The sequence below is a fragment of the Thamnophis sirtalis genome, unplaced genomic scaffold (genome assembly GCF_051295495.1).
Source record: "Thamnophis sirtalis isolate CommonGarterSnake01/CBP01778 unplaced genomic scaffold, rThaSir2_p1.2 scaffold_5, whole genome shotgun sequence".
Taxonomy (NCBI): Eukaryota; Metazoa; Chordata; class Lepidosauria; order Squamata; family Natricidae; genus Thamnophis; species Thamnophis sirtalis.
Window position 1 is genome coordinate 106,093,989 of NW_028261385.1, and position 25,202 is coordinate 106,119,190.

At 43.0% G+C, this 25,202-nt stretch overlaps 1 protein-coding gene across 3 annotated transcripts; it reads right to left on the reverse strand.

The window, feature by feature from the left end:
- Positions 1 to 1,793: 1,793 nt before the first annotated feature.
- On the reverse strand, positions 1,794 to 23,759 carry IFFO1 (intermediate filament family orphan 1). 3 transcript variants are annotated; one of them, XM_014067596.2, is made up of 9 exons: positions 22,920 to 23,759; positions 11,168 to 11,228; positions 10,977 to 11,072; positions 9,907 to 10,047; positions 8,936 to 9,093; positions 8,261 to 8,381; positions 4,247 to 4,342; positions 3,183 to 3,313; positions 1,794 to 2,513 (listed from the first exon to the last, which is right to left on the reverse strand). In XM_014067596.2, exons 1-9 carry the CDS (start codon positions 23,720 to 23,722, stop codon positions 2,411 to 2,413), a joined length of 1,710 nt encoding a protein of 569 aa, XP_013923071.2. In that variant the 5' UTR covers positions 23,723 to 23,759; the 3' UTR covers positions 1,794 to 2,410. The 3 variants fall into 3 exon arrangements, with proteins under 3 accessions (XP_013923071.2, XP_087572548.1, XP_013923070.2); XM_087716422.1 differs by having other exon boundaries at positions 8,261 to 8,378; positions 8,936 to 9,117; XM_014067595.2 differs by having other exon boundaries at positions 8,936 to 9,117.
- Between the last annotated feature and the right edge of the window lie 1,443 nt (positions 23,760 to 25,202).

The window sequence follows — 25,202 nt, forward strand, 5'->3', positions numbered from 1 at the left end:
TGTGTACTGGACCCGTGCCCCTCCTGGCTGGTCGCTAACAGCAGGGAGGTGACACGGGGCTGGATCCAGGCAGTTGTTACCGCCTCCCTTCGGGAGAGGTTCTTTCCCCCCGCTCTAAAGGCGGTGGTGGTGAGACCCCTTCTGAAGAAGCCATCTCTGAATCCAGCCATTTTAAACAACTACCGTCCAGTCTCCAATCTCCCCTTTGTGGGGAAGGTTGTTGAGAAGGTGGTAGCCTTTCAGCTCTGGTGGTCCTTGGAGGAAACCGATTATCTAGATCCCTTCCAGTCAGGATTTAGGCCAGGCTACAGCACGGAAACTGCTTTGGTCGCATTGATCGATGACCTCTGGAGAGCCAGGGATGGAGGTTATGCCTCCATCCTAGTGCTCCTTGACCTCTCAGCGGCTTTCGATACCATCGACCATGGTATCCTTCTGCGACGACTGCGGGAGGTGGGGTGGGAGGCACTGTCCTATGGTGGTTCTCCTCTTATCTCTCGGACAGGTCGCAGTCGGTGTTGGTCGGAGGGCAGAGATCGACCCCTAGGCCCCTGAACTATGGGGTGCCACAGGGATCGGTCCTGTCCCCCCTCCTGTTTAATATCTACATGAAGCCGCTGGGTGAGATCATTCGACGGCACGGGATAAAATACCATCAGTATGCGGACGATACGCAGCTGTATCTGTCCGCCCCGTGCCAACTCAGTGAAGCGGTTGACGTGATGTGCCAGGGCCTCGAGGCTGTTAGGGACTGGATGGGGGTTAACAAGCTTGTACTCAATCCAGATAAGACCGAGTGGCTGGTGTGTTTCCCTCCTACTAATTGGCCAAGTGTTCCATCTCTCAGGCTGGGGGGTCAAACAGTACGCCCCTCAGACAGGGTTCACAATTTGGGAGTCCTCCTGGACCCACAGCTGACTTTTGAACACCACTTGTCGGCTCTGACCAGGGGGGCATTTGCCCAGGTTCGCCTGGTGCACCAGTTGCGTCCCTACCTGAACCGGGAGGCCCTCACAACAGTCACTCGCGCCCTTGTGACCTCTAGACTGGACTACTGCAACGTGCTCTACATGGGGCAGCCCTTGAAGAGCATTCGGCGACTTCAGCTTGTCCAGAATGCAGCCGCGCGAGCGATCGTGGGTGCACCTCAGTTCACCCACGTAACACCTATCCTCCGCGAGCTGCACTGGCTGCCTATTGGTCTCCGGATACGCTTCAAGGCGCTAGTCGTCACTTATAAAGCCCTTCATGGTATTGGACCTGGGTACTTGAGAGACCGCCTGCTGCCAATTACCTCCACTAGACCGATTAGATCCCACAGATTAGGCCTCCTCCGAATTCCATCTGCCGGCCAGTGTCGACTGGCGACTACCCGGAGGAGAGCCTTCTCTGTGGCTGCTCCGACCCTCTGGAACAAACTCCCCGTGGAGATTCAAACCCTCACCACCCTCCAGGCCTTCTGCAAAGCCCTTAAAACCTGGCTGTTCCGACAGGCCTGGGGCTAAGGAACTGTTGCCCCCGTCTCAAATTGGTATGACTGTTGTGTGTTTTTAATTATGCATTGTTTGTGTCGTTTTAATTTTTTGTTTGTATCCCCCTTCCCTGGTTGAGTTGTGAGCCGCCCTGAGTCCCCTTCGGGGGGAAAAGGGCAGCATATAAATAAAATCAACATTCAACATTCAACATCTGAAAACCCACCCATTTTATTGCTCGGAACAGGGTCATTACATGTCTTTTAAAAACTCGGCTACATGAGACACACATTTCAGAAACAAACTCACTAACAACAGCTGTTGAAAAAGGAAGGTAACCATTTAATGTTCTTGTTTCCAGACATAACACATCACATATGACTTCTGTGCCAGAAGGGCACAGCCAAGCAAGGCAAGGCCAGAGCTGAGGTGGAGGGATGGGGTTCATTCTGTGACTCCACAACAACAGACTGTCACTATTGTGTACATTGTGGCCTGGAGGGGTGGGCTCTATTAGCCCAGCCTTCGGTCCACTTGGCACCAAGAGAAAGTTCAGTTTTGCTGAGAGAGGCAGACCCTGCTTCTATACATATAGCAGGGGGAGGAGAGTCACGTACGTTTGGAGGCTGCAAGGAAGACGGGGCTTCATAAGGCAAATCTTCAGGGCGCCAGATACAGTTAGATGGGAGCCTCCCCACACAAGCAATGGCAAGAAGGAAGGAGCAGGAAGGGATGGGAAAGAGCTGGGACATCTCCTTGCCCTGGGCATCTTGGTTGGCTCCACCTTCAAGTAGGGAGGGCATGAGTGGCAGAATTCTAGGAGTGGCTTCTTGCCCCTTTCTGCCCCTCAGAGCTTTAGCTAGGACAAATCTCCCCCTCAATACGTTCACACTCCCAGGACAGGAGGGGAACACACAGAGGGGACAAAACCTCCCTCATTATCTTATCGAGGCGTCACTTGGGAGGTCATGATCGGACTCCTCTCTTTCCTCGTTTGGGGCTGATTCACAGTTCGGTACCGGAGTAAATGCAGGAGATTTTCTGAAAGAAAAAAAGGGGGGGGGGTCACATGGGCACTAGAGCTAGGAGAAGAGGGAAGAGGCCTCAAAGGGGTCGGGCACAAGCATCAGGCCATAAGACAGGGCACAGGTTGCATGGAGAGACTTGGCTGAAGTGTTAGCGTGGCTTCATAACTAGAATGGACACTGTTGAAGAGCACAAAGAGGAAACTGAGGTGGGCAAGGCGGGAGGTTCATTTGGGCTCTTGCTAAGCCTAGGATTACAGTTGGACGGGAAAGTCAAAAATCTTCCCCGCCCGGGTGCTGCATTGAATCCATTGTCCCATAAGCTAGTGCAAAGGCCCAGCCGATCAGTGGTGCTTCTTTTTCCGATGAAAGTTGTCGTTCGACAGCGATTGCATCTGACAAAACTGCATCACCTTCTAGAGACACATGGCACGAAACACAACTCCTGCAAGTCTGCAAGGGTTACAGCCAATCACTCAGAATCCAGCTCACGTTTGCCATCACCCCACCCTTTGAGGTGCTCCCATAACAGAGAAGAGAACTCCAGAAGTCCATGTGGCCTGGTCTCACCCCTAGACCCTTCTGCACCTCTTAGTGCTATCTGGATCTAACCCCACCTCGCTCCCCACACCGTCTAGGATTACAACATGACTATACTATAGTCACCAATCCCGTGGGCACTTACCTATCTCCAGACTGGGTGATGAGGCGACGACATGTCTCCATCTGCACGTCCAGCCCACGCTTCATGCTGCACATCTCCATGTATTCATGCAGATGCCGGTTCATGTCATTCTTTGCTGTTGCTAATTCCAGCTAAATAAAAGGGTAGCAACACAGGGGATCATTCTGCCATCAATATTGGGGACATTACGCTATTTCCACTCCTCTCAAAAGAACTGGCTGTACCTATGTTGCTGGCCAGGCAAATATTCCCTTATACTACTCTGTATCCCAACTTTGTCATATACATACATATACTATACTATACTATACTATACTATACTATACTATACTATACTATACTATACTATACTATACTATACTATACTATACTATATTATACATACCACACCACACCACACCACACCACACCATACATAATTTTCTCTGTGGTTGTCCTTCACTGCAATACTTCTTCCATTTGTACATAAAAACTGATTTTCATCATAGCCATACTCTAGTGTGACTAAGAAATAGGCTACCCTATGTTCTATTGAGTTGCCATTTGGCCGAAACTTTATTGCATCTCAAATCTGTGGATGCAACAATTGGAGGCACCCAGCGTCAAAGGATATTCCTCTTTAGACAAATACTTTTGGAATTCTTAAAGTCCATTCTTAAAGACATTATTCCAATGCAGATTTTGTTTTAACCACGATATGCCAAACAAATCAGAAGTTGCTTTATACATAATTCTAGGTCAAAATCAAAACACATTATGCATTGTGTAACCAATTGGCAAGTTTCCATGAGTAATTTATCTAAGTAGGACACCCAGTGGTTTTCATTTTTTCCCCTTCATTTTTTCTCCTCAGTAACCTTCTTTCTTTTTCTAGAGAGATTTCACTGCTTTCTTTCATTATTATTTTTCTTTTGCCACTGCCAACTAGCTTTTCTAAGCCATGACATTTGCATTGCGCTATGCCAATGATAAGAATGCCAGTTTGCAAGCTTCATATTTGATAAGGTAAAGGCAACTTGTGTTTCTCTTGCTTCCAAACCTGACAGATATTGTTTTTTCCCCACCTCAATTTGGTCAATGGTTTCCTGATATTCCTTCTCTCTGCTTTTGAAGAGTGACTCTGTGTCCTTGATCACTTTCTCCAAACTGTCATCTGATTGCTGAAGAAAGAGAGAAAGAGAACAGATACCATTCATGAAAACCAAGGTGAGAGGAAAAGTCATTCCTATCACATGGCAGAAAAGATCACATAACCATTATTTCTCTTTTACAAAATCATTTATTGTATTATTTCCAGAAAGGCAATTTCACGCGAGAATTAGTGTAACATAAGTTTGGGTAAGCTAAATTCAAGCTGTAAATCAGGAATGCTCCTTTTCACTTTGCCTCAACCATGATCTTCCTAGTTGGCATCAGACAGATCACTTTCTCAGTTCTCTCTCTTTTGCCCTGTTGCAACAGAGAGGCCACATTTAGAGATGGCTCAGAAAACATACATGCAACTGTTTAAAATTTCCTATGCGTTATACAACAATGAATAATTATATTTCAAGACACTAAAAGCAGCACTGAAAAATGTGGGAGATGGTAAACAATCTTGGAAAATTAAATTCTCATTTCTTATATTTTTCTAATCACTATGTTATTTACAGTGTTTTTAAGGGTTACTGTTTCAACATGCTTTGCTTCAGGCTATTCTTACAGATAATCTAGATGCCTCAGCTACATAAAAATGCTCTCCACTTCAGGCAATCTGGAGCAATCAGAATCTATCATCATTTTCTTTAAAATCTTAAACTGCTTCTGTATCTTACTATACACTTTCAAGACATCTCTTCCAAAATATTAATCTTTCCTTCCTATAAAGCAGTGGTCTCCAACCTTGGCAACTTTCTCTGGGAGTTGAAGTCCACAAGTCTTAAAGTTGCCAAGGTTGGAGACCACTGCTATAAAGCATTGAAAGAGATTCCCTTCACCTCCCCATTTTACCCTCTCATAGGATAGAGAAGGAAGCAATATATAAACTAAAAACACCTAATTAATTCCCTGGTTGAGAGAAAGATTTAAATCTTGCCCCAACTTCACATCGTCATCATTACTCTACTTAGGCTTCCGTTCTCACTATTTTTCCAAACTGATTTAAAAATTGGTAGTTATACTGCTAACTGGAACAAATATTGAAAGCAGATTATAACTTTATTAAAACATCTGTACAGATTACTACCTACATATCTAATCTACCTAGATGCTGAAAATAACAGAACAGAAGCATGTTCTATGAGTTAGGTGACAATGGAATGGAGTGCAGTGGAGTGGAATGGAGTGGAATGGAACAGAATAAAACAGAACGGAACAGAACAGAACAGAATAGAATAGTTTTATTGGTCAAGTGTGATTAGATACATGAGGAACTTGTTTCTGATGCATAAGCCTTCAGTGTACATGAAAAATAACAATAATAATCATGATAATGAATGATAATAACCATAATAATGACACCCAAAGAGAAGGTAGTAGAACAGATGAGAAAGATAAAAGTAACACAGCCATACTACATGGATAATATAATTAGACATGACAAAACTGTGGAAACTGTTTAGCAGAGTGATGGCACAAGGAAAAAACTATCTCTGTGTCTAATTGTTTTGGGATGCAATGTTCTGTAGTGGCATCCCGAGGGGAGGAGTTGAGGATGCCAATTCTGTTCTGTTGTGTTTTGTTCTGTTCTGTTCTGTTCCATTCCATTCCACTCCATTCCACTCCACTCCACTGCACTCCATTCCATTGTCACCTAACTCATAGAACATGCTTCTGTTCTGTTATTTTAAGCATCTAGGTAGATTTGATCTTCCCCTCATCACGTTTATTTAATTTTTATCTATCACATTTTCTATTTTTTATAATTGTTTGACTATCACATTTATCTAAATGTGATATACAAACGGCAAAGAAGCAGTGTGCTACAATGGTTAAGCAGTTGAACTAAACCTGGGGAGACCTCAGACATGGAAGCTTTTGAATGACTTTCAACCAGTCACTCATTCAGCCCAACCTACTTTCCAACATTGTGGATTGTGGTAAAAAAATAAATAAAATAAAGTATCTTTCTATGCTACCTTCAGCCCCTCCTGGAGGGATATAAATTAATAAATAAATCAGCAATAAACCGTAACAACAACAACAACAGGAAAGGCTCTCTTATAAAGAGATTTTCATTCTCTTAGGTCCATTTGTCAGGTATATAGGAAAAGGGGTTCCATTGGGGTTATTTTTACTTCTTTTAACTCTTTAAGTAAATTTCAAATAAATGTCCTCTTCAGACAGCCTTTTTTCAGTTAGAGCCAATTTATATTATTTTAATTGTTTTTATATTATATCAGGTATTCATGATTAATTTATTGCTGTTACTTGGATAATGAGTGCATCAATTGATAATCTATTTCTTACTTTCTTATGCTTGGCCCAGTGATGTAGTGCTGTCTCCAGAGACAAAACAATTCTACAAACGCAGTACAAAGACTGAGTCTCGTGTCATAGAAAATAAGCCATAATCTGGCATATGCTGCCAGTTCTAACTTCACCTTCACCTAATCTTCACCTACACAAAATTCTTGCCTGAGAACTTATTTCTATATCAGCTGGCAAGTGCATCACTCAGTAGTATAAGCAATCCTGGGGCTATTCATAACAGAATTCCAACCCAAACATTGTACAAGATGAGCAACAAATTACTTCATTAGCCAGCCTTTCAAGCAATCAGAGAAATACATTTAGGGACTTCAAAGTACGTATATTTCTCTTCTTTCTCTATTAGAGCAGTGGTTCCCAAACTTGGCAACTTTAAGACTTGTGGACTTCAACTCCCAGAATTCTCCAGCCAGCTCTGCTCTTCACAATATGACAGAAAGAGTGCTTAAGTGTTCAGAGTGTATAAAGACCTGAAAACTGTAATATATGCACCTATCCTGTGGAATGTGATTGTTCATGAAATCTATGTTCTTCCATGCTGAGGGCCTTATGTTCCTAGAAGACCTGGTATTTCCCCTGGGCCTTAGGTTGCAATGGATGGAACCCCTAACTGGATGTGTCTTGGTCTGTATTTTTGTACAGAGTAACTGAATCCCAACTTTGCATTGTGGGGGACTTCTCTGTTTATTATATTGTGAGCTGCCCAGAGTTGTTACAGAGTTTGAAAGAAATAAACTTCCCAAGAAGAGTCAGTTTTCCTTCTTACTTTGTGGGTCATAGTTTATGTTACCTCAAAGCAAGGGCAAAATCTTGATAAGTGAAGGGATTGCTAATGATCGTGTAATCCAACTTTAAATAGCCTGATGAGCTCTTTGCTCTTTTTTTAAAAAAGGATATTAAAATATGTATCTGAAGCCAAAGAAATCTATTTATTCAAACAACTTGGTCAGAAAGTTGACGTGTCTTCTATACACATGCGAACCTGTGCCAAACACACGGCCCTTCTCCCCATTAAAAAATGTACAGTACAGCACTTATATAAAGCTCCACAGTGCTTTACAGCACTCTCTGGGTGGTTTACAATATCAACATATTTCCCGCAACAAAATCTGAATCCTCATTTTACTAACATCAGAAGGATGGAAGTCTAAGTGCCAAGGTGGCGCAGTGGTTAGGGTGCAGTACTGCAGCCACTTCAGCTGATTGCTAGTTGCAGTTTGGCGGTTCAAATCTCACCGGCTCAGGGTTGACTCAGCCTTCCATCCTTCCGAGGTGGGTGAAATGAGGACCCAGACTGTGGGGGCGATATGCTGACTCTGTAAACCGCTTAGAGAGGGCTGAAAGCCCTATGAAGCGGTATATAAGTCTAACTGCTATTGCTATTGCTATTAAGTGAACCTTGAGCTGGTCAATATCGAACTCCTGGCAGTGAGAAGACTTAGCTTGCAATATTGCATTCTAACCACTGCGCCACCATGGTTCCACCACCATGATACAGGGATGAGTCAAATAACACACTAAACAACAGGAGAGATCTCATGTAGAAGTGAACAGGACAGAATCTGGAGATGACAAAAAAGCCTGCTTGGAAGACAGAAGCCATATGTTACCTCTCCTTGTGCCTCGGCAGCAGCAATAGCATAACCAGAGAAATCTTCCCACAACAGCAGTGTTTCTTCAGTCTCCTCCCAGGTGAGACTGTCACAGTCGTCTTCAAAATCATATTCCCTCCTGAAGATAAATTGTAAAGATAATAAGTAAAAAATACTACAACAAAAGAAGTGACTTTGCTACATTTACTTCCACATTTCCTATTAGACACACCACATTTGGGGAAAACCTTCCAGCCTTCTCTAATTCTGGAATGGATGTTTCTTGCATGTGGTGGCCATATGTAATCCAGGAGTTAGAGCAATTGGGTACCAGTCCCTCTTTCCCAGCACACACGGATGCAAAGCTTTCAGCATGAAATTGTTTTCTCCAAGCAACTCCTCCAAAATGAAACATCTACCTGATTCTTGAATGGTCCCACAATAGGTCAGACTGTACAGAGGCTATTCCCCTTTCCAGAACACAGGAGAATCATTCAATTTTACAAAGTTACAGGGTAAGGAAAGAGCCTCTTATATTTAATTTTTTTAAAAAATGACCCCTGTTTTTACAATAACAAGATTCAAATTCAGTAGTGCTGTTTAAAACTTGTTTTCAGAAACTTCATAGGCAATTCCTGAACATGAGTTTGGTGCCTTTCTTTCCCCATCCCGCTGCAGGCAGGCGTCACTCACAACTGATTCAGCATCCTCTGCATCTCTTCATTGATGCTTGCAGTGGTCTCATCCTCTTCTTCCTCTTCTACTTTTTTGGGGGCCTCACTCTCGGAGAGGGAGGTGTCCTCATCACTGACCAGCTTTCGCTCCCGTTTCCGCCCCACTGTAGCTGGGACCTTAATGGGAGACAAGTGCAGAGACTACAGAACGAAGTTGGGTTGGAGATCGTAGGTGGATGGGTGAAAAGAGATGCAAGGGAGGATGGAATGGGATGGGATGGGATGGGATGAGAGAGAGAGAAAAGGGTAGATAGGTAGAGAGGCAGGTATAGAGACAGAGAAAGAGAGAGAGAGAAGCTTATTATGACCAAGTTAAAGATGATATGATGACTAAAATGCAAGATTAGAAACCTTTATTTTTTAAAATTAAAAGCTAAGCAGCTGAAGATGGAATCGGATGGGGGTTCATATAAAAGAACTCAAATCACACATCAGAGATGGAGGCAAGAAGACAAAACAAGACATAAGGAGAAAAATGCCAGGATTTGCAGTTACGTTTTATTTTAAAGAAAAGCTTCTAACTTGGATATTTTCCCAGCTTAATGAAAATAAAAACTAACCAACTGCTTCTGTAAAGGAAGAAGAGAAAGAAGAATGTGTGCAAAATAGTGCAAGAAAGTGAGCAAGTGAATAAGGCAAAGAAAGAGAGAGAAAGAGGGTGGGGAGGAGAGGAGAGAGACGGTGTTAGAGGGACACACATGTTTTGCACCATGTCTTCCTCTCCGGCAACTTTCCCCCAGAGACGGCCCACCAAAACTGGATGGAGAGACGTCCTGGGGCTTCCTTTGTGGGAGTTGCCCTCCAATTCAACATGCCTGCCTGATTCTGCCATAGACAGAGGTGAACACATGGAATGAAGATAGAGTGATGGGGACTTTGCCCTTAGATGTTTCGGTTCCAGATGGGAATTGGGAATTGGGAGCCTCTCACCTGAAACATTTTGATCATGTCCTCACAGTTGCGCTGTTGGGCTACATCACACAATTTAGCTGTGATATCGATACGTCGACAAATATCCATGTCTACCTTCATGGCCTTCTCTTGGATCTTGGTGTCCAGCTCACTAAGATTCTTAACACAGGCAGAAGAAACAAAAGAGAGAAGGATTAGGCTAATCTCTCTGTAGCCTCTAGCACAGGGATGACGAACCTTTTCGACACTGAGGACTGAAAAGGAAGCACTTTGCCGAAAGGGAACACTGAGTGCCAAAAAGGGAGCACTTCGTGGGCGTGCATTCATCTGGGCCACAACCAGGAAGAGGAGCTGCCCAGGGGGCATGTGCACACTGGAAAATAGACTTCTGGTTTACGCCAGCAAGTTTTCTGGTTACTGCTGCATATGTGCATGCACCGATCAGCTGGCCTGCTTGCATGCTCACTCTGGAAAATGGAAGACCAGCAGGGCTGCATGCACAAAGGCCAGCTAATCGTCGCATGCGCATGCATGCCCGAAACCCAGAAGAGGAATGGGCGACACTGCGTGTGCCAGACAAAATGGCTCCATGTGTCACTTTGGACACACAGGCCATAGGTTCACCATCATGGCTCTAGCACAAATTATTCTGGTTTGGAGGTTTCATTGAGGAACAAGGTAGGGAAGGGAACAATTGTGGGTGGCATCATGTTTTATAGCCAGACATTTGATTGTTCGCCAAGTATTATGGCAGTCTGTAATTATTCACTTGATGTCTCTTTCCGGCCCTGAAATGAATTTAACATTTAATTTCAATATTTGGATTTAAGACTCTGTGCAACTGTCATTGACTCTGGGTGGCTCAGGACATTAAAACAACATAAATGCAATCAAAATAGAAATATTGAACATTAAAGAAGATGGTGAATCCAGACACCAATAAGCAAACATCTCATGGTACCCAATAAGGATTCCCACCACTGTAGCCCAAAGCCTGGGAGAAGAGCCAGGAACACCACCAGGAGTCAGTTGGGGGTGAGGTGGGGGCATCTGCCTGTAGAGACTGGCCTTGGGAATAGCATGCTCACATTACTCATCAGTCCTTTGAACACGACCAGCTCTGCTTTTAGCTTCTCCACTTTCATGGCCAGCTCCTCCTGACATGCTTCTGCTTCTTGGGCTTCCTGGTTGAGAGATGGAGACGTATAGATGAAAACAGGAACTGAGACAAAGGCAGAGGCAGCTCGCAGAGAGTGGGAAGAAAAGGAGTAACCCTTACCTCATGTAGCTCGGTCACTTGGTCCTGCAGCTGAACCCGCAACGTGTACTCCTCTTCCCACCTGAGAAGTCGAACAGGCGAAGGCTATGACAATGGATTTGAGCCCAGAGGGTGCCATGACGCAAAGGGAACCCTCCCTGAGTCCTCGCTCCCCAGTGCAACCTGGTCCCAGCGGAGGAACTTTAAATGGATGTCATCCAGAGAACAGAAGTGCTGCAAATAAGCACAGTTACCCCACTGGAATGTGTTCCTATGACAGGTGGGAGTCTCACCCCACATACTTCTCTCATCTTGATCTGGATTCATTGGCTACTCTCCCCCTCTCAATTGAGAAGAGTAACCACAAACTATGTTTAGTAACTGCAGCCCACTCAGAATATACTGTCATGACAGATGGTCCCCGCCTTTCATCCCTGCAATGCTGGATCAGGCCGATGGGCATGTCTAAATCCAAGAGTTTTCCTCTCCTTTCTTCCGCATCTATACCTGGCACTCAGCTGTCTCTGGCCTACAGAGTATCAATTTTCTAATGCCAACTAACAAGAGCAAATGCTTCAGAGCCATTCTAATCTCTACAAGGTATTAAATCAGCCATAAGAGCCTTTGTCTGCAACATTGAAGTAATTCCTTTTTGTTGTAACACATTCCTTGGCAGAATTAGTAGAAAGCTTTGGACTTGGGAGAAAATGGCAATCAAATGCAACTCTACAAGAGAAAGAGAGCAAAAGACAGATTTGGAAAACCCAAGTGTAAAGTACTAGAACCTGAAAAATCCAGAAGTGCAGACTTGTATCCCAGCCCATGATAAACAAGGGCAGAGTCGGACACCAGTTTTCATCTGATAATAGGAAGCAAGTTTCTGTAGTAACGGACTTGGAAAAATTATAGCTCAAAGGTATAGTACACACTCAGGAATTGGGGGGGGGGGGGGGTTGTCAGTTGAATTTCCAGAAGCTAACACTGAGAATCAGTTTGGTGAAGTGGTGAAGGCAGATATGTAAGAGTAGGGAGATTTGAACCCAAGTCCTGCCGTATGCAAAAAACCAGCCTTAGACCAGTCAGCTCTCTTAGTCCTAGGACCTAGGAAGAAAAAAAATGGCAAACCACTTCTAAATATTTTGCCAAGAACACTGCAGGGATGACTTTAATCCAGACACTACAAGCCAATAATGATTAAAAAGCACATGTGCCCGTTTGCGCCTGCACACACACACACATGGGGAAAAAAAGTGCACGCACACGCACACAATGAAAAACTGGCAGAAAATATGCAACCTAACATACATGAACATGCATGTGTTACACAAAGGTTACAGAATAGAGCTACTCTGTAGATGTAGGTTTCAAATTGCTTTAACTTGGTCTGCTAGATTTTTGCCAAACTAACTTTCTTTTAACAATAAAATGTGGGAGGGGGCATGGAATATATCATAAAATATTTTTTCAACAGCAAGAACTGGTTTTGGTTTAAATAAAAAAATAGGTCCTGGAAGAAAATGTGGAATGTTTCTAACTTTTTACAAATTTCACAATTCCACCATCAAATCCCAACAGTTATCATTAGAAATTGTAAGCCAAGAGTTAGCTTGAGGTAAGATGGGCAGCTTATAAATGTTATAATTAAATAAATAATAAATAACCAAATTAGAAAACAAGGGAGGCAGATTTTGCAATATGTGAAAATTTTTAATATAGTTTGCCAGAATGGTCCTATCTAACATGATAACTGCCCTAAGGTTTGATGTAAATTGAAGAGTGGAAGCTAAATTAAATAAATACGCTATTTGGACTAAAGTAGCAAGAGCCAGTAATATGTAAATAAGTGGTCTAGACCAGTGGTTCCCAAACTTGGCAATTTTAAGACTTGTGGACTTCAACTCCCAGAATTCTCCAGCCATCTCAGCAGAGCTGGCTGGAGAATTCTGGGAGTTGAAGTCCACAAGTCTTAAAGTTGCCAAGTTTGGGAACCACTGGTCTAGACCTTGCATATTTGCTTAGCTGATGAAAATGACTGAATGTAGTATATTTGGAAAGGCCATATCATTGAGCTGCAAACAACATCTTCCATTTACAATTCAAAAATGGCACCATGCAGTCTCAGAGTAGGAATGAAACCTACTAGTCATCTAGTATTGCCTTTTAAGAGCCGAGGTGGCGCAGTGGGTAGAGTGCAGTACTGCAGGCCACTTCAGCTGACTGCTAGATCAGCAGTTCAGCGGTTCAAATCTCACCGGCTCAGGGTTGACTCAGCCTTCCATCCTTCCGAGGTGGGTAAAATGAGGACCCGGATTGTTGTTGGGGGCAATATGCCGACTCTGTAAACCGCTTAGAGAGGGCTGAAAGCCCTATGAAGCGGTATATAAAAATCTGCTATTGCTATCTGCTATTTTATTCCAGACTGGAAAACCTCAAAGGATCCCATTGCATCCAATACAGTGGTGGGATTTAAAAAAATTTACTACTGGTTCTGTGGGCATGTCGTGGCTTGGTGGGCATGGCAGGGGAAGGCTACTGTAAAATCTCCATTCTCACCCCACTCCAGGGGAAGGATACTATACAATCTTCATTCCCTTCCCACTCCAGGGGAAGCATACTGTAAAATCTCCATTCCCTCCCCACTCCAGGGAAGGATACTGCAAAATCTCCATTCCCTCCCGATCAGCTGGAACTCAGGCAGAGAATAAATGAGGGTGGGGCCAGTCAGAGGTGGTATTTACCGGTTCTTCAAGCTACTCAAAATTTCGCTACCTGTTCTCCAGAACTGATCAGAACCTGCTGAATACCACTTCTGATCCAATGGGAGAATTTTTCCTTATAAAAAGCATATTCCCAACAATTTCTGAAGTTTCTTTCCAATCTGAGAATCTTTTGCCTTATAATTTTGAAGGGAGCATTTTATGGTGATGGTAGTTTTTCAGAACCACTTGATTGACCCTATATTTTCTCTATTCTGGAGGTAAACCTATTCTCCAAAGCACCTGAAGGCAGAAGCAACGGATGGAAACCAAGCAAGGAGACAACCAATCTAGAATTAAGGAGACCTTTCCTGATAGTGAGAACAATTAATCAGTGGAACAACTTGCCCCCACAAGTTGTTAAAAACCCAAAGTTTTTAAAAAGGGATTGGACTGTTATCTGAAATGGTATATTAGGGTCTCCTGCTTGAGCAGGGGGTTGGATGAGAAGACCTCTAAGGTCCCTTCCAACTTTGTTATTTTGTGATTCAGTTATATAAAAGATGTTAAGGGGCAACAAAGCTATTTATGATTCCTATACTAGGTCTCCTTAGAGAAGCAGAATGGTATAAACACAACAAGCGTGATGGAAAATGTATGCTGCTTGAATTGGCCGATCTACATTGCAAGGCCAAGAGATGAATGCCCCAGTAACTGACTAGGGATAAACAAAGCCATCTCACCATTCTCAGAAATTAAATAGAGGGAAAGGCATTTGGTCAAAAGATACAGCATGAAGCTAATATGCCAGTGTTTCTTTTCCCTCCCCCTCTGAACATTCTTTAAACACTGCATAAAATTAACCCCATTTTAAACTGCTCTTTTTCTTCTCAAACTAAAGGCCACTTTGTCTTGCCTAGTGGAATTTTTTTTTTTGGCAAAGTCCAAGGCAAATATTCTGTAGGCTGTAGGCCAGAAAAATCTGCCACTCACCCCACCCTAAAGAATCAAAACAAATGGTTGATTACTCACAGAGAAAGAACACAGAAAACTGAGCAGAATATAGAAAAGAATGACTCAAGTTGAGGGCATGAAGAAGGAAGTGAACACACACACACACACACTCAGACACACAAGAGTCTGTGGGAAATATTAAGGGAGCAACAAATGGCTAGTATTATCATATATCCACTTTAAAAATGTGGGTGCACAAGCATACCAATCCAGTCCCAACCCTCTCCCTACAAATACCCTGCAAAATCTCCAAGTCCTGCAACTCTTGAACATAGCAATTTGCTGTTCTTTTGAAATATAAAAGGATTTCCCCCCCCCAAACAAATATGGGCGTTCCCATATTATGAAAAACACAGGAAACTGCACAATCCTTGTTTCTGAAAAGCAAGATCTTTATTCTGCAAGATCTTGCTCAAGAGTCTGTTTCCTCAGGTAAGAATGTGAATGAATATTAGGAAATCTCTCTCTTTCCCTCCCCCAAACTCTTTCGCTCCCTCATTCATACAGAGAGAGCCACACAAAAATGTTATGAGGGAGAGAGAGTACAACAGGGCAAGGGTATCTTAGAAGCACTGCCTAAGTACTCTCCCTACAAAGAGATGAGAAACTGAGGCTGCTTATACTTATAGAGAGCGACTCTCTTCTTCATTATGTTTAAAATCACAAGGGACGAAATGTCAGATGCTGGCCTTTCATACGTACCAAAAAGACAGCAAATTTGATTTAAATTGTTTGCAAATGCTACCTTTAGTAAACCATTCTCCTTCACTAGCCTTCTGGAATGGGAACACAGACTTTAGGTCCCTCCCAAAATTGACATGGCCAGTGTTCAACTTTTTTCATTTCTGTCTTATTAATGGATGAAAATGGACTGAACACTGGTCAAAGAGCAAAACCAACCAGGCTATGTGCCATTAAAACCAGGAGAAAAAGCCAAGCTTTCTTTCCCTTCTTTTTCTACATTCAGCCTCAACTTCTCTTTGCCCTCCCCACCAGGTTTTCATTCGCATCTGCAATGCACCATTGCCTAATAATAGTCTTACTGCAACAGTCTCTCCATCCCATTTTGCACAAGCCAAGCAAGCAGAGGGCATCCAGCACACCGTTTCCTGGACTGACCTCACCACTCGCATTTCCCCCCCTCAAAAAAAGGGGGGCAAGCAAACCAATTCCCAACTGAACCAAAGCAACTGAAACAACAACAATCAACCAGCAAAGCTCTCTTCTCCATGCAACAAAGTGTGATTTCCTGAAGACATCATATTCTCAGCAGGAAAAGAAACCAAGAAATGAGAACTCTAGCTTATAGGTCTCCAGAATAAACTGCATCCAGTCCAGGGGAGCCTCTCTGAACAGAACTCTTTGTTTCCTGTATCCTGGCTTTAACATGCTCCCAGATTTATAGCGCAATAACTTAGTACATAATTGTAAATGCCCATAAACGCTGTGCTGTACAACTGATCTGACATTTTCTACTAAATGAATGATTTATAGAAATAAAATATAGGTGGAAGGAGTGGGAAAATAATAGTCCTAATTAGGCAGAGGGTGGCAGTAGATGATCTCAAAACTAATGTCCAACCCTTGCATTCTATGACTATCTGGCTTTCACATTAAATTCTGCAAATAAGGACAAGGCAATCACTTGCCTAGAAGAATGTCCCTGATTCAATCTATTAGGAATAGTACCAGATTTCTGAAGATTAGTTTTGGTCCACAAGAGCCACATTAAATGGCCCCCAGACAGCCCATAACTAGAGTCAGCCTGCTCATATCTCTTGTATATTCCCTCTTTGCATGGGTGTATAAATGTGTAGAAGAATCTAATTGTTGTATTGATTCAATTAAAGGGACAGAAAATTTCAAAAATGCAGCATGAGAACAATGTATCCCATCCTGACTTCAGCATTTTATATTTGCCCTATACACTCAGTTCTCCCACAATGGAGCCATAAAGAGGATCACCATTTCAAAGCATATTTATAATGCAGTCTTAAATTTGTTGACTAATTTCGGAAAACTTTTAAGCAATACTATATTCTATGTGAAGTAAAAAAGATGCCAAGAATTGCAAATAGAGTCTCATTGCCATAATAAAACTATAATTCCCAAGTTTTTGGAGAAACAGGCACACAAGTTAAGCAAGTAAAAAATCAAAGTCAATTTATAACATAAATGGTTAAATTAGGTCACAATTTAGTAAAATTCAGAAGTCTGTTTGCTAGAGAATCAAATAAGTTGTTTGTGAATATTACCTGGTTTTGGCTCCTTCTTATCTAAACAAACCAGGGAACATCATCTAGGCCTTGTTTTAGCATCAACAAATCACAATCTCTGGCTTGCTGCTCTACGGCAAGCTAGAATCAAAACTTGTTTTGAATACTGACTTTGCCTTGTTAAGAGATCTGGAAGCAAATGTTCTCTCAATTTGCAACCACATCAATCAATTAGCTCTCATCAAGTCGAATTTAGGAACTATTGCATCCTCACATCTCACTGCAGAGATCCTAGTTTAGATGCAATACTGTCCTAAACAAGCTTTTGTGGTTTATTTAATGCTTCCAAATGGCAGGAAGAGCCATTGGGAATAAGGCTTTTGGTCACTGTGACGTTGCTATATCTAAAGTAAACCTCAAAAAGGCAGTAAACTTTATTCTAAGATTAAATAAATTAGAAGTATTACATATGAAGTCAAATTAGGAGGTCAAATAAACGTGCCCTAGACGATTATCTGCTAAGCATAGTTTTAGCGAGAATTTGCAAAGCTTTTTAAAATCCCTTCCAACTTCAGGACTGAGTTTTCTGCAGACATCAACTCTGCACAGTCATCTCATGTCTACTCTTAGCACTTCCAATTGTCAAAACTGAAATATTAATCAATATACATTTGGAATCTCAAACTCCAACTCATTCCCTGATTTCTGCAAATGAACTCAATTTTTCCTCTTGATTGTTACTTAAGGCAGGGAAGAAAATTCTAGATCAGTTGTTTTCTTTGTTGTCTAGACTGGTGGCGCGTGAGTGCGCACATATGCGCATACATGCCAAATCTGGAAACTGAAGGAAAGGACTGAACAAAGCTAGATGCAGAAAGATCTCTTGTCCATCACAGTTTTAGTTATCCTAAAAACAGACTTTTCTGTCTAGCTGTCTCCAGGCAGGTGTGGTTAAAGGGAATCATGGGAGGTGTAGGAAAAGGTGTACAATATGCTACCATAAGCTGTAGCTTAGGAAAAGGCATACAAAATATTCTTTAGGTGTTGTTGCAGCATCTTTCACCCCTTGCCATGTCATCTGAGAGTTGTGATTCAGCTACATCTACAGAACTACAGCATTCCTGTTTCTAATTTAGAGGATTGCGGAACTGCAGAAATTATTTATAAGGACAGCTTTAGAAATCTGATGCAGAAACACAGAGTGAAACAATTGTTTATTTTTCCTCCAACTTGTGGTTAACCTGCAACAATTTACCCAAGCCTCAATAAAAGAGCTACAGACCCAATTTTCTGGGCAAAATACATTATCTAATAAAATGACCTTGACTTCATTTCATGTAGAAATGTAGTTATATAAATGAAATAAATAAAACAGTATCATATATATGCAAACCCATGTTGAATCTGAATTCATACTCACCCAACTGAGTTGGGGGATTCTATTCTTACTGAACATTTTCAACAACTATTTTCAACAAGATTTAAAGGAGGAGGATTTAGTGTGATAAAATATTCCTTAATGCAATAATCCCTCTTCAGACTAGGCAAAAATAGCGTCAGGCTAGAGTTTAGATTAGAGGTATAAATTCGTATAAGATGAATTGACAATATTTGTCCCTACAAATATGGAACTGAATTGAAGAAGCTTCCTGGATGAGAAGTGAAATGTTTTGAAGGAAAAATAAAGTCCAGTTTCCTTTTGAAAAAAGCATCTTTGGGATATTTGTCCCTACAGTTTAATCTCACATTGGAAAAATTTATAAAATACTAATATTACTATTTAATTTAAATATAATACTGTAAACTATTTTCCAGAAACATTTATTGCATTTTTTAAAGTTTAAATCATCATCAACTACTGTACTGATTTTGCTGCTTCAGATCCCAATATATCATTGGTCAACCCTGTTTCCACATACCAAGACGTTTATAAGTTTTGTACGTTAGTTTGTAGGTTAATTACCTACAAAATAATAATGCACAAAAATGAACTCCTATGAGTGAAATTACAAAGTAGAACATGACGTTGGTGCCTGGTCTTCATCTGCTCACTCATTGGAAAAGACCCTGACGTTGGGAAAGATTGAAGGCAAAAGAAGAAGGGGACAACAGAGAATGAGATGGTTATACAGTGCCATCGAGGTAATGAACATGAATTTGGACAAATTCCAGGAGACAGTGGAGGACAGGGAGGCCTGGCATGTTGTGGTCCATGGAGTCACAAAGAGTTGGACATGACTTCGTGAGTGAACAACAAGAGCTTCAACTGCCCCCTACCTCTCACTTACAAGCCCCACGGAGAAGGATTCCACGTAACAGTTTTAAGAGCAGAAATATGATTCATGGTTCTTGTTTGAATTCTAAAGTTTTCACTGGAATCGATTTGCAACGTTCTAGTTTATGGAACCCAGAAATGTGGTATCTATGAAGTGTCCTAGATTTTTTAATAGGGCCTCTGGAAAGTGATTCAGCAGAAGGGACTTGCTTCCATCTGAGCAAAGCAGTTAACTGTACTCAAACACTGCCAAGAATGATCATCTCTTTTCCTCTCACTTAACTTGTCGAGAAAGGCAATATATGGATGGGAGAAGTGACGTTTCATTACTGTCTTGAAAGAGCAATGAATCATGAAACACAAGATAATGATAGGAATCACATTGAAATTAGTTGCAGGTATTTTGCTAATTTGTGTAAAAGCATACATATAGTGACAGATCATAATCTTGGTCTTTTAATCCAGGACTGGCCACGAATACCTGAATATAGGAGAGCCAGCCACAAATGTAGGACAGCCAGCCAAGAGGAGGCTGGTGCAGAAAGCTGACTTACCGTATATTTATTTATTGACGTAAACATGGTTAAAGTACAAGCATCGTGTTTATAACAGAAACTAAGTATAACTGGTTTTTATTCAGATCCAGTGATTTTTTAAGAATAATTGCATAGGATTTAGCCACTTTACTGGGAACTTTGGAATATTATTTAGTAAGAAATGCACAATTGCCTGTTCAGGATCAAGCTGAGTTGTTTAGCTCCAACCATCAGGTGAGGGACAATTCCAAAGCACTTGTGTGTCTGATCCAATTTCAGTATCTCAGCATGTGCATAAGCAGTTTTGATGGGCAATAATACTGGATCTCCCAGTCAATGCCATTGAAGTAGGGTGTCTAGGCCTGCCAGCAAGAACACTCAGCTGTAGCAGAGCATGAGAACGCAGCAAAATATTTGGGAATGGTAAGAAAACCTCAATGAAGTAGAGGTCTGCTAAATCAACTCTCTGCAAATAAAAATCTAATGTTCCTTGCTTGATCCCACTCCAAACTGTTCTAAACCCAGCATTGATACAGATAGGGTGGTAAGACAGATCTGACATAATATGATTCTTCCATAGGAAAGTGAGTTTATCAGTACAAGTTGAGCCAAGGACTCTCTTTAACAGAATAGGCTTCCAATGAAACATTGAAACTCTAACCAAGGGAGGGTGTTCTTTGTTAGTCTGAGCAGGAAGCAATGAGGATAGATCTCAGAAATGTACAGTACATTGAACTGCTTATCCACAGCAGTATCGTTATGCTTACAGACAGCACTGTGTGCCATACCGCAGAGGGCATAATATTTCGGCTTTGAGTAATTTGATTGGTGAAGGAAGAAAAGCCCACAAACAGCAAATGAGATCATTTTATACTTTCCTGAAAGTGGACGATATCTCAGCTGACATCAGCATTGGGATTCTTTTTTTCTTCAACTTTGCCAGTTCAGTTATATAGACAAATATCTAAGACTCTGAAATCTGGCTAGCTTTCAACACTTACAAATTGGCCCTGTTTCCATTTCTTCATATTTAATGCTTCTGAAAAAAATTGATATTGCCAGAATCTGATATCTATTGGATATAGCTGCAGAATGCAAACCACTTTCTACTCCCTGATGGGCAATGTCTCCATCTGGATGTGCATAACTAGCTTCACACACTGGTTTTGTTGAATAAACAGTTTGCATATTATCCAAAGCCAAAAATGATGATTTAAATACAACAATGGTTGGGATCATATTTATACTTTAACCATAAAAAATAAACCCATATGACTTAGTGCTCTGTATGAATTTACTGTGTTAAATTTCTTTGGCCAATAGACCTTACTTGACCAGTTTGGTAAGCTAGCGAGATTCAAGGCTTACCAAATATTTGAACCTGACACTTCTTATCAGTGTCTAATAAGCGAAGACTGACTTCAGTATATTTAAATATCCATGTACATTGCAAGCCCTGTGTATCTCCTTATTTCTTCTGCTTCAGACTGATATTCACTTTTTAAAATACAATGCATAATGCTTTGTTTTACTAGATTGTGGGATGCTCCGTTCCCAAGTGTTCTGGTGGGGAAAAGGGTACTAATCAAAAGAAAAAGAACAAAAATCACTGATAAATCTAGATTTGAAGAAGAGCTAAGTTGAAATGCCTGGATGAAAAAAATATATATTTAGGGGAAAAAATAACTTAGCAGAGGAAAGCTGAGATGGACACGCCACCATGGGGTTGACCCAAAAAGGAAGGTCCTTTTGCTTGGACCATCCACTGCCTCTAATGGCACATACTTCTGATAGGAGAAACTTTGCAGAGGGAATCTAGATAACTGTAATAACTGAACACCTTTCTGGGGAAGAATTTCTCTAAAAGAGCTCTCTGCCTTCACCCTTTAGGCCAAAGTGAACCTGCCATATATTCGACTTTACTTGTTCTTGTTATTTTGAAGTCACTAGCCTACCATTTCAGAAGTGACTGGTTAGAATGCTATTTAATGTTTGCCTTTCAGGGACTTATTTATTGAAAATCTACTCCTGGCTGTTTTCTACTTGTGGGGTAAAGGCATATTTGTAGCCTGTAAAGAATGTCAGGCTTCAGCAGATCCTACCTTGCAGAAGCTGTTTTCAGCTGAACCAAAGAAAAACTCAGAGGACTCACTAACATCCAGCTGATTTGTTCAAATGTATCTCTTGTCATACAATCCCTGTCTAAATGTAGGTGGCAAGTTCCTCAAACTAAGAATTCAGCCATCACTATTATAAATAAATCGAAGTTGTGCACGTCTCCTGCGTGTGCTACATGTGCCGACAGTAGGATATAAATAATACAGTACTCCTGTAACAGTAATATTGCATACCGAGATCTTGCCGAGAGTTGAATTTCTGCAGCTTCCTCTCCCTTTTCCCCTCAGCCGGCATCTGCCAGTGGCAAAGATGTGACTGAGACCTGAGAATAATTAGGTAGGAACTGATAACAAGGGAGCACTACACAATCCTAGCTTTGTGGTGTTTCATCAAGAAAATGGAGAAGAAATGGGAGAAAGCATAAGTGGAGAGGACTTAAAAACTAATCAAAAGAGACTGACTCTGCTTCAAGCCTGATCTTTTTTTCTTATGGGTTTTTTTTTTTTTGGTTCTAAGAAAGAACAAGCCCAGGGGAGGCTGTGTGACTGTTTTTCTCTCTGAAAGAGACCAATGGGCTCAAGAGGAGAAGTGATGCTACATTCCCATCTTCCAATGAAAAGTCTCCAAAAGCTTAGATTTTGCCCTAAAATAGCATCATACCAAACAAGTTTATATGAGGGCCATAAAGAAACAAACTGTTCTCTCCCATTTTTTTTTTGTTTTTTGTTTTTACTTTTAAAGCTAGGATATGCATTTGGAGAGGGTTCACAGAGAAGGAAGTGCCTCCAATGCCGGCTTCTGAGATTCCCGTGATGGCAGGGATCACTCTATGGGGACAGAAGACTCCCCAAAGAAGCCTTTAAAACTTGCACAGGTTCCCGGACCACAGCCAGCCCCTCTCTTGCCTCTTGACCTCACCTGCGCTTGTATTCATCCCGTTCCCTCTTCACCTTGGCCAGGACATTGTAGAGAGCCCGGATTTCAGGGGTGATGGTGTCTATCTGCACCCCAACGCCATCCGGGTGCATCCAGGAGACCCCGGGCCCCTGAACTAGGGTAGTCTCTAGGCCTGGCCCCAGACGGCGAGCCTGTGAGAACGACCAGATGGTCCCAGGCAGGAAGCGGGAGGATGCGGAGAAAGCGCTGCTGGGCAAGGAGGGAGAGTGGCAAGAAGTGGGGGTGAGCGGTGCTCCCGGGTGGTGGCAGCTGGGGGAAATCAGCACCCTCGACGTGCTACTGCCCAGTCCCACCGACCGGCTGCCGCTGCTAGCCCCGCTGGTCAAGGAGAGTCCCAGCGGGCGGATGGGGCTGATGAAGCCGGTCTGGACGGCTTGGTCCCGGCGCTGCAGGCTGCCCCGACGGGCTCCCCCTTCCTCCAGGGCCTGCTGCAGCTGCTTTTCCAGCTGCCGGTTGCGGCGCTCCAACTCGTGCACCTTGGCCAGGAAGCATCGGAAGCGGAGGTTGAGGGTCTTCAGCACGTTGATGTTGGAGCCCAGGTCGTTGCGGAGGGCCATGGCGGCCGGCGGCGCCGGGAAGGAAGACCCGGCGGCGAGGGAAGCCGGCGGGGCCAGTTCCCCGTCGAGCGAGTCGCCCTGGGGCTCTTGGGGAAGGAAGAGGTGGGCCGGCAGCTTCTGGCGCTGGCGCTGCTCGGGCCCCGCGGCTCCCAAGCCCTGCTGCTCCTGCTGCAGGAGGAAGAGGTTTGGGCCGAATAACGGGTTCATGGCTCCGCCAGCCGTCCCGCAGCTGCGACAGGGAAGGGGGAAGCGGCCGCTGGGCGGAGAGGCGCAGCCCGAGCAGCCAATCACCGCCGCCCTCCGCGGAAGAGGGGCGGGAAGGAGCCCCGAGCTGAGGAGGGAGGGATGCGACGCTGGACAAGAGAAGACGGTGCGGCGTCCTGCGGGAGGAGGGATCCGCGCCCACGGACGGCGGAGTGAGGCGAGCGCACCATGGCCCGCCGACGCCGACGGCCTGGGCCGGCTCTGAGGCAGCGGCTGCGGTTGTCACAGAGGATCCGGCTTGCAGCTTCTCCCGCTAAGCGGCGGGGAATAAATTGCTCGACCCGTCAGACAAAGCGGGAGGATCCGGCTGGTGTTTTTTCCCCCCTTTTCTTTAATGCCCGCCGCCGTTTTGCATCATCCCCATCAGCTCCCACCGGAGCTATTGGGGATCAGAAGGCTTGGCAGCGTAGACCCCTAAATTTTAGCGACCAAGGATGCTGAAGGGACGTGCTGATCCTGTCCAAAACCAACCGACCAACCCCTGCAGAAGCCTTTGCCAGCGGCAGGCAGAGTTTCATTTACACGTTGAAAAGCAGAAAGCACACAATGGAACAGATGATTCCCTTGTAATATTAGCTTCTGAATCTTTTGAAATCAGTAACCTAGCATTTCAGAGGTGAACGAATGAAAAGAAAGCTGTTTAATGGTTGCCTTTCAGGGACTTCTTTCTTTACTCAGAATCTGCTCCTTCCTGGCTGTTTTCCACTGGTGTGGTCAAGACATATTTGTAGCTTGTAAAGGGAGTTAGGCTTCAGCAAGTCCTGCCTGCAGAAGCTGTTTTCAGCTGAACAAAAGAAGTCAGAGGACCCACTAACATTCGGCTGATTATCATTCCCTGCAGCTGAATCTTGCTCTCCAAATAGAGTATGAGATTTGGCATGAAAATCACAGCAGCATCAGCAGGCATTAAGAGCTGCAATTGTGATGGCTCACTTTGGGCAGTGATAGCGGTAAGTAGCTTGGGTGGTGAATATATACCTATATGGACACCTGAGAATGAGCAGAGAGCAGGTTTCTGTCCAAACACTTTAACTTGTTCACGGATTATCTGAACCTGGGTGGGTGAACAGTGGAGTATACATTTGGAAGGAATACTAATTTGCTCAGTATAGTGTAATTCCGTGAAAAAAGATCCCAAAAGATATCTACTAAATGAAAATATATATATTTTTTGCCCATTTTTATTCCATGTTATTGACAAGCATGTTGATCATTACAGAATTCAACCAAACATTCTTAAATGTCCAAAATGAATTGCTTTCCTTAAAAGGAGCTGAAAGACCAACATGATCTGGAACAAAAGGAGGCCCTGTAATATTTACCTCATTACCCAGATGGCTTCCTGCCTTCTTTCCAGATCCTCAGTTCACATTCATTTTGTATTCTGGAATTCACACAGCATTCTGTGGTTTCAGCAGTTAAA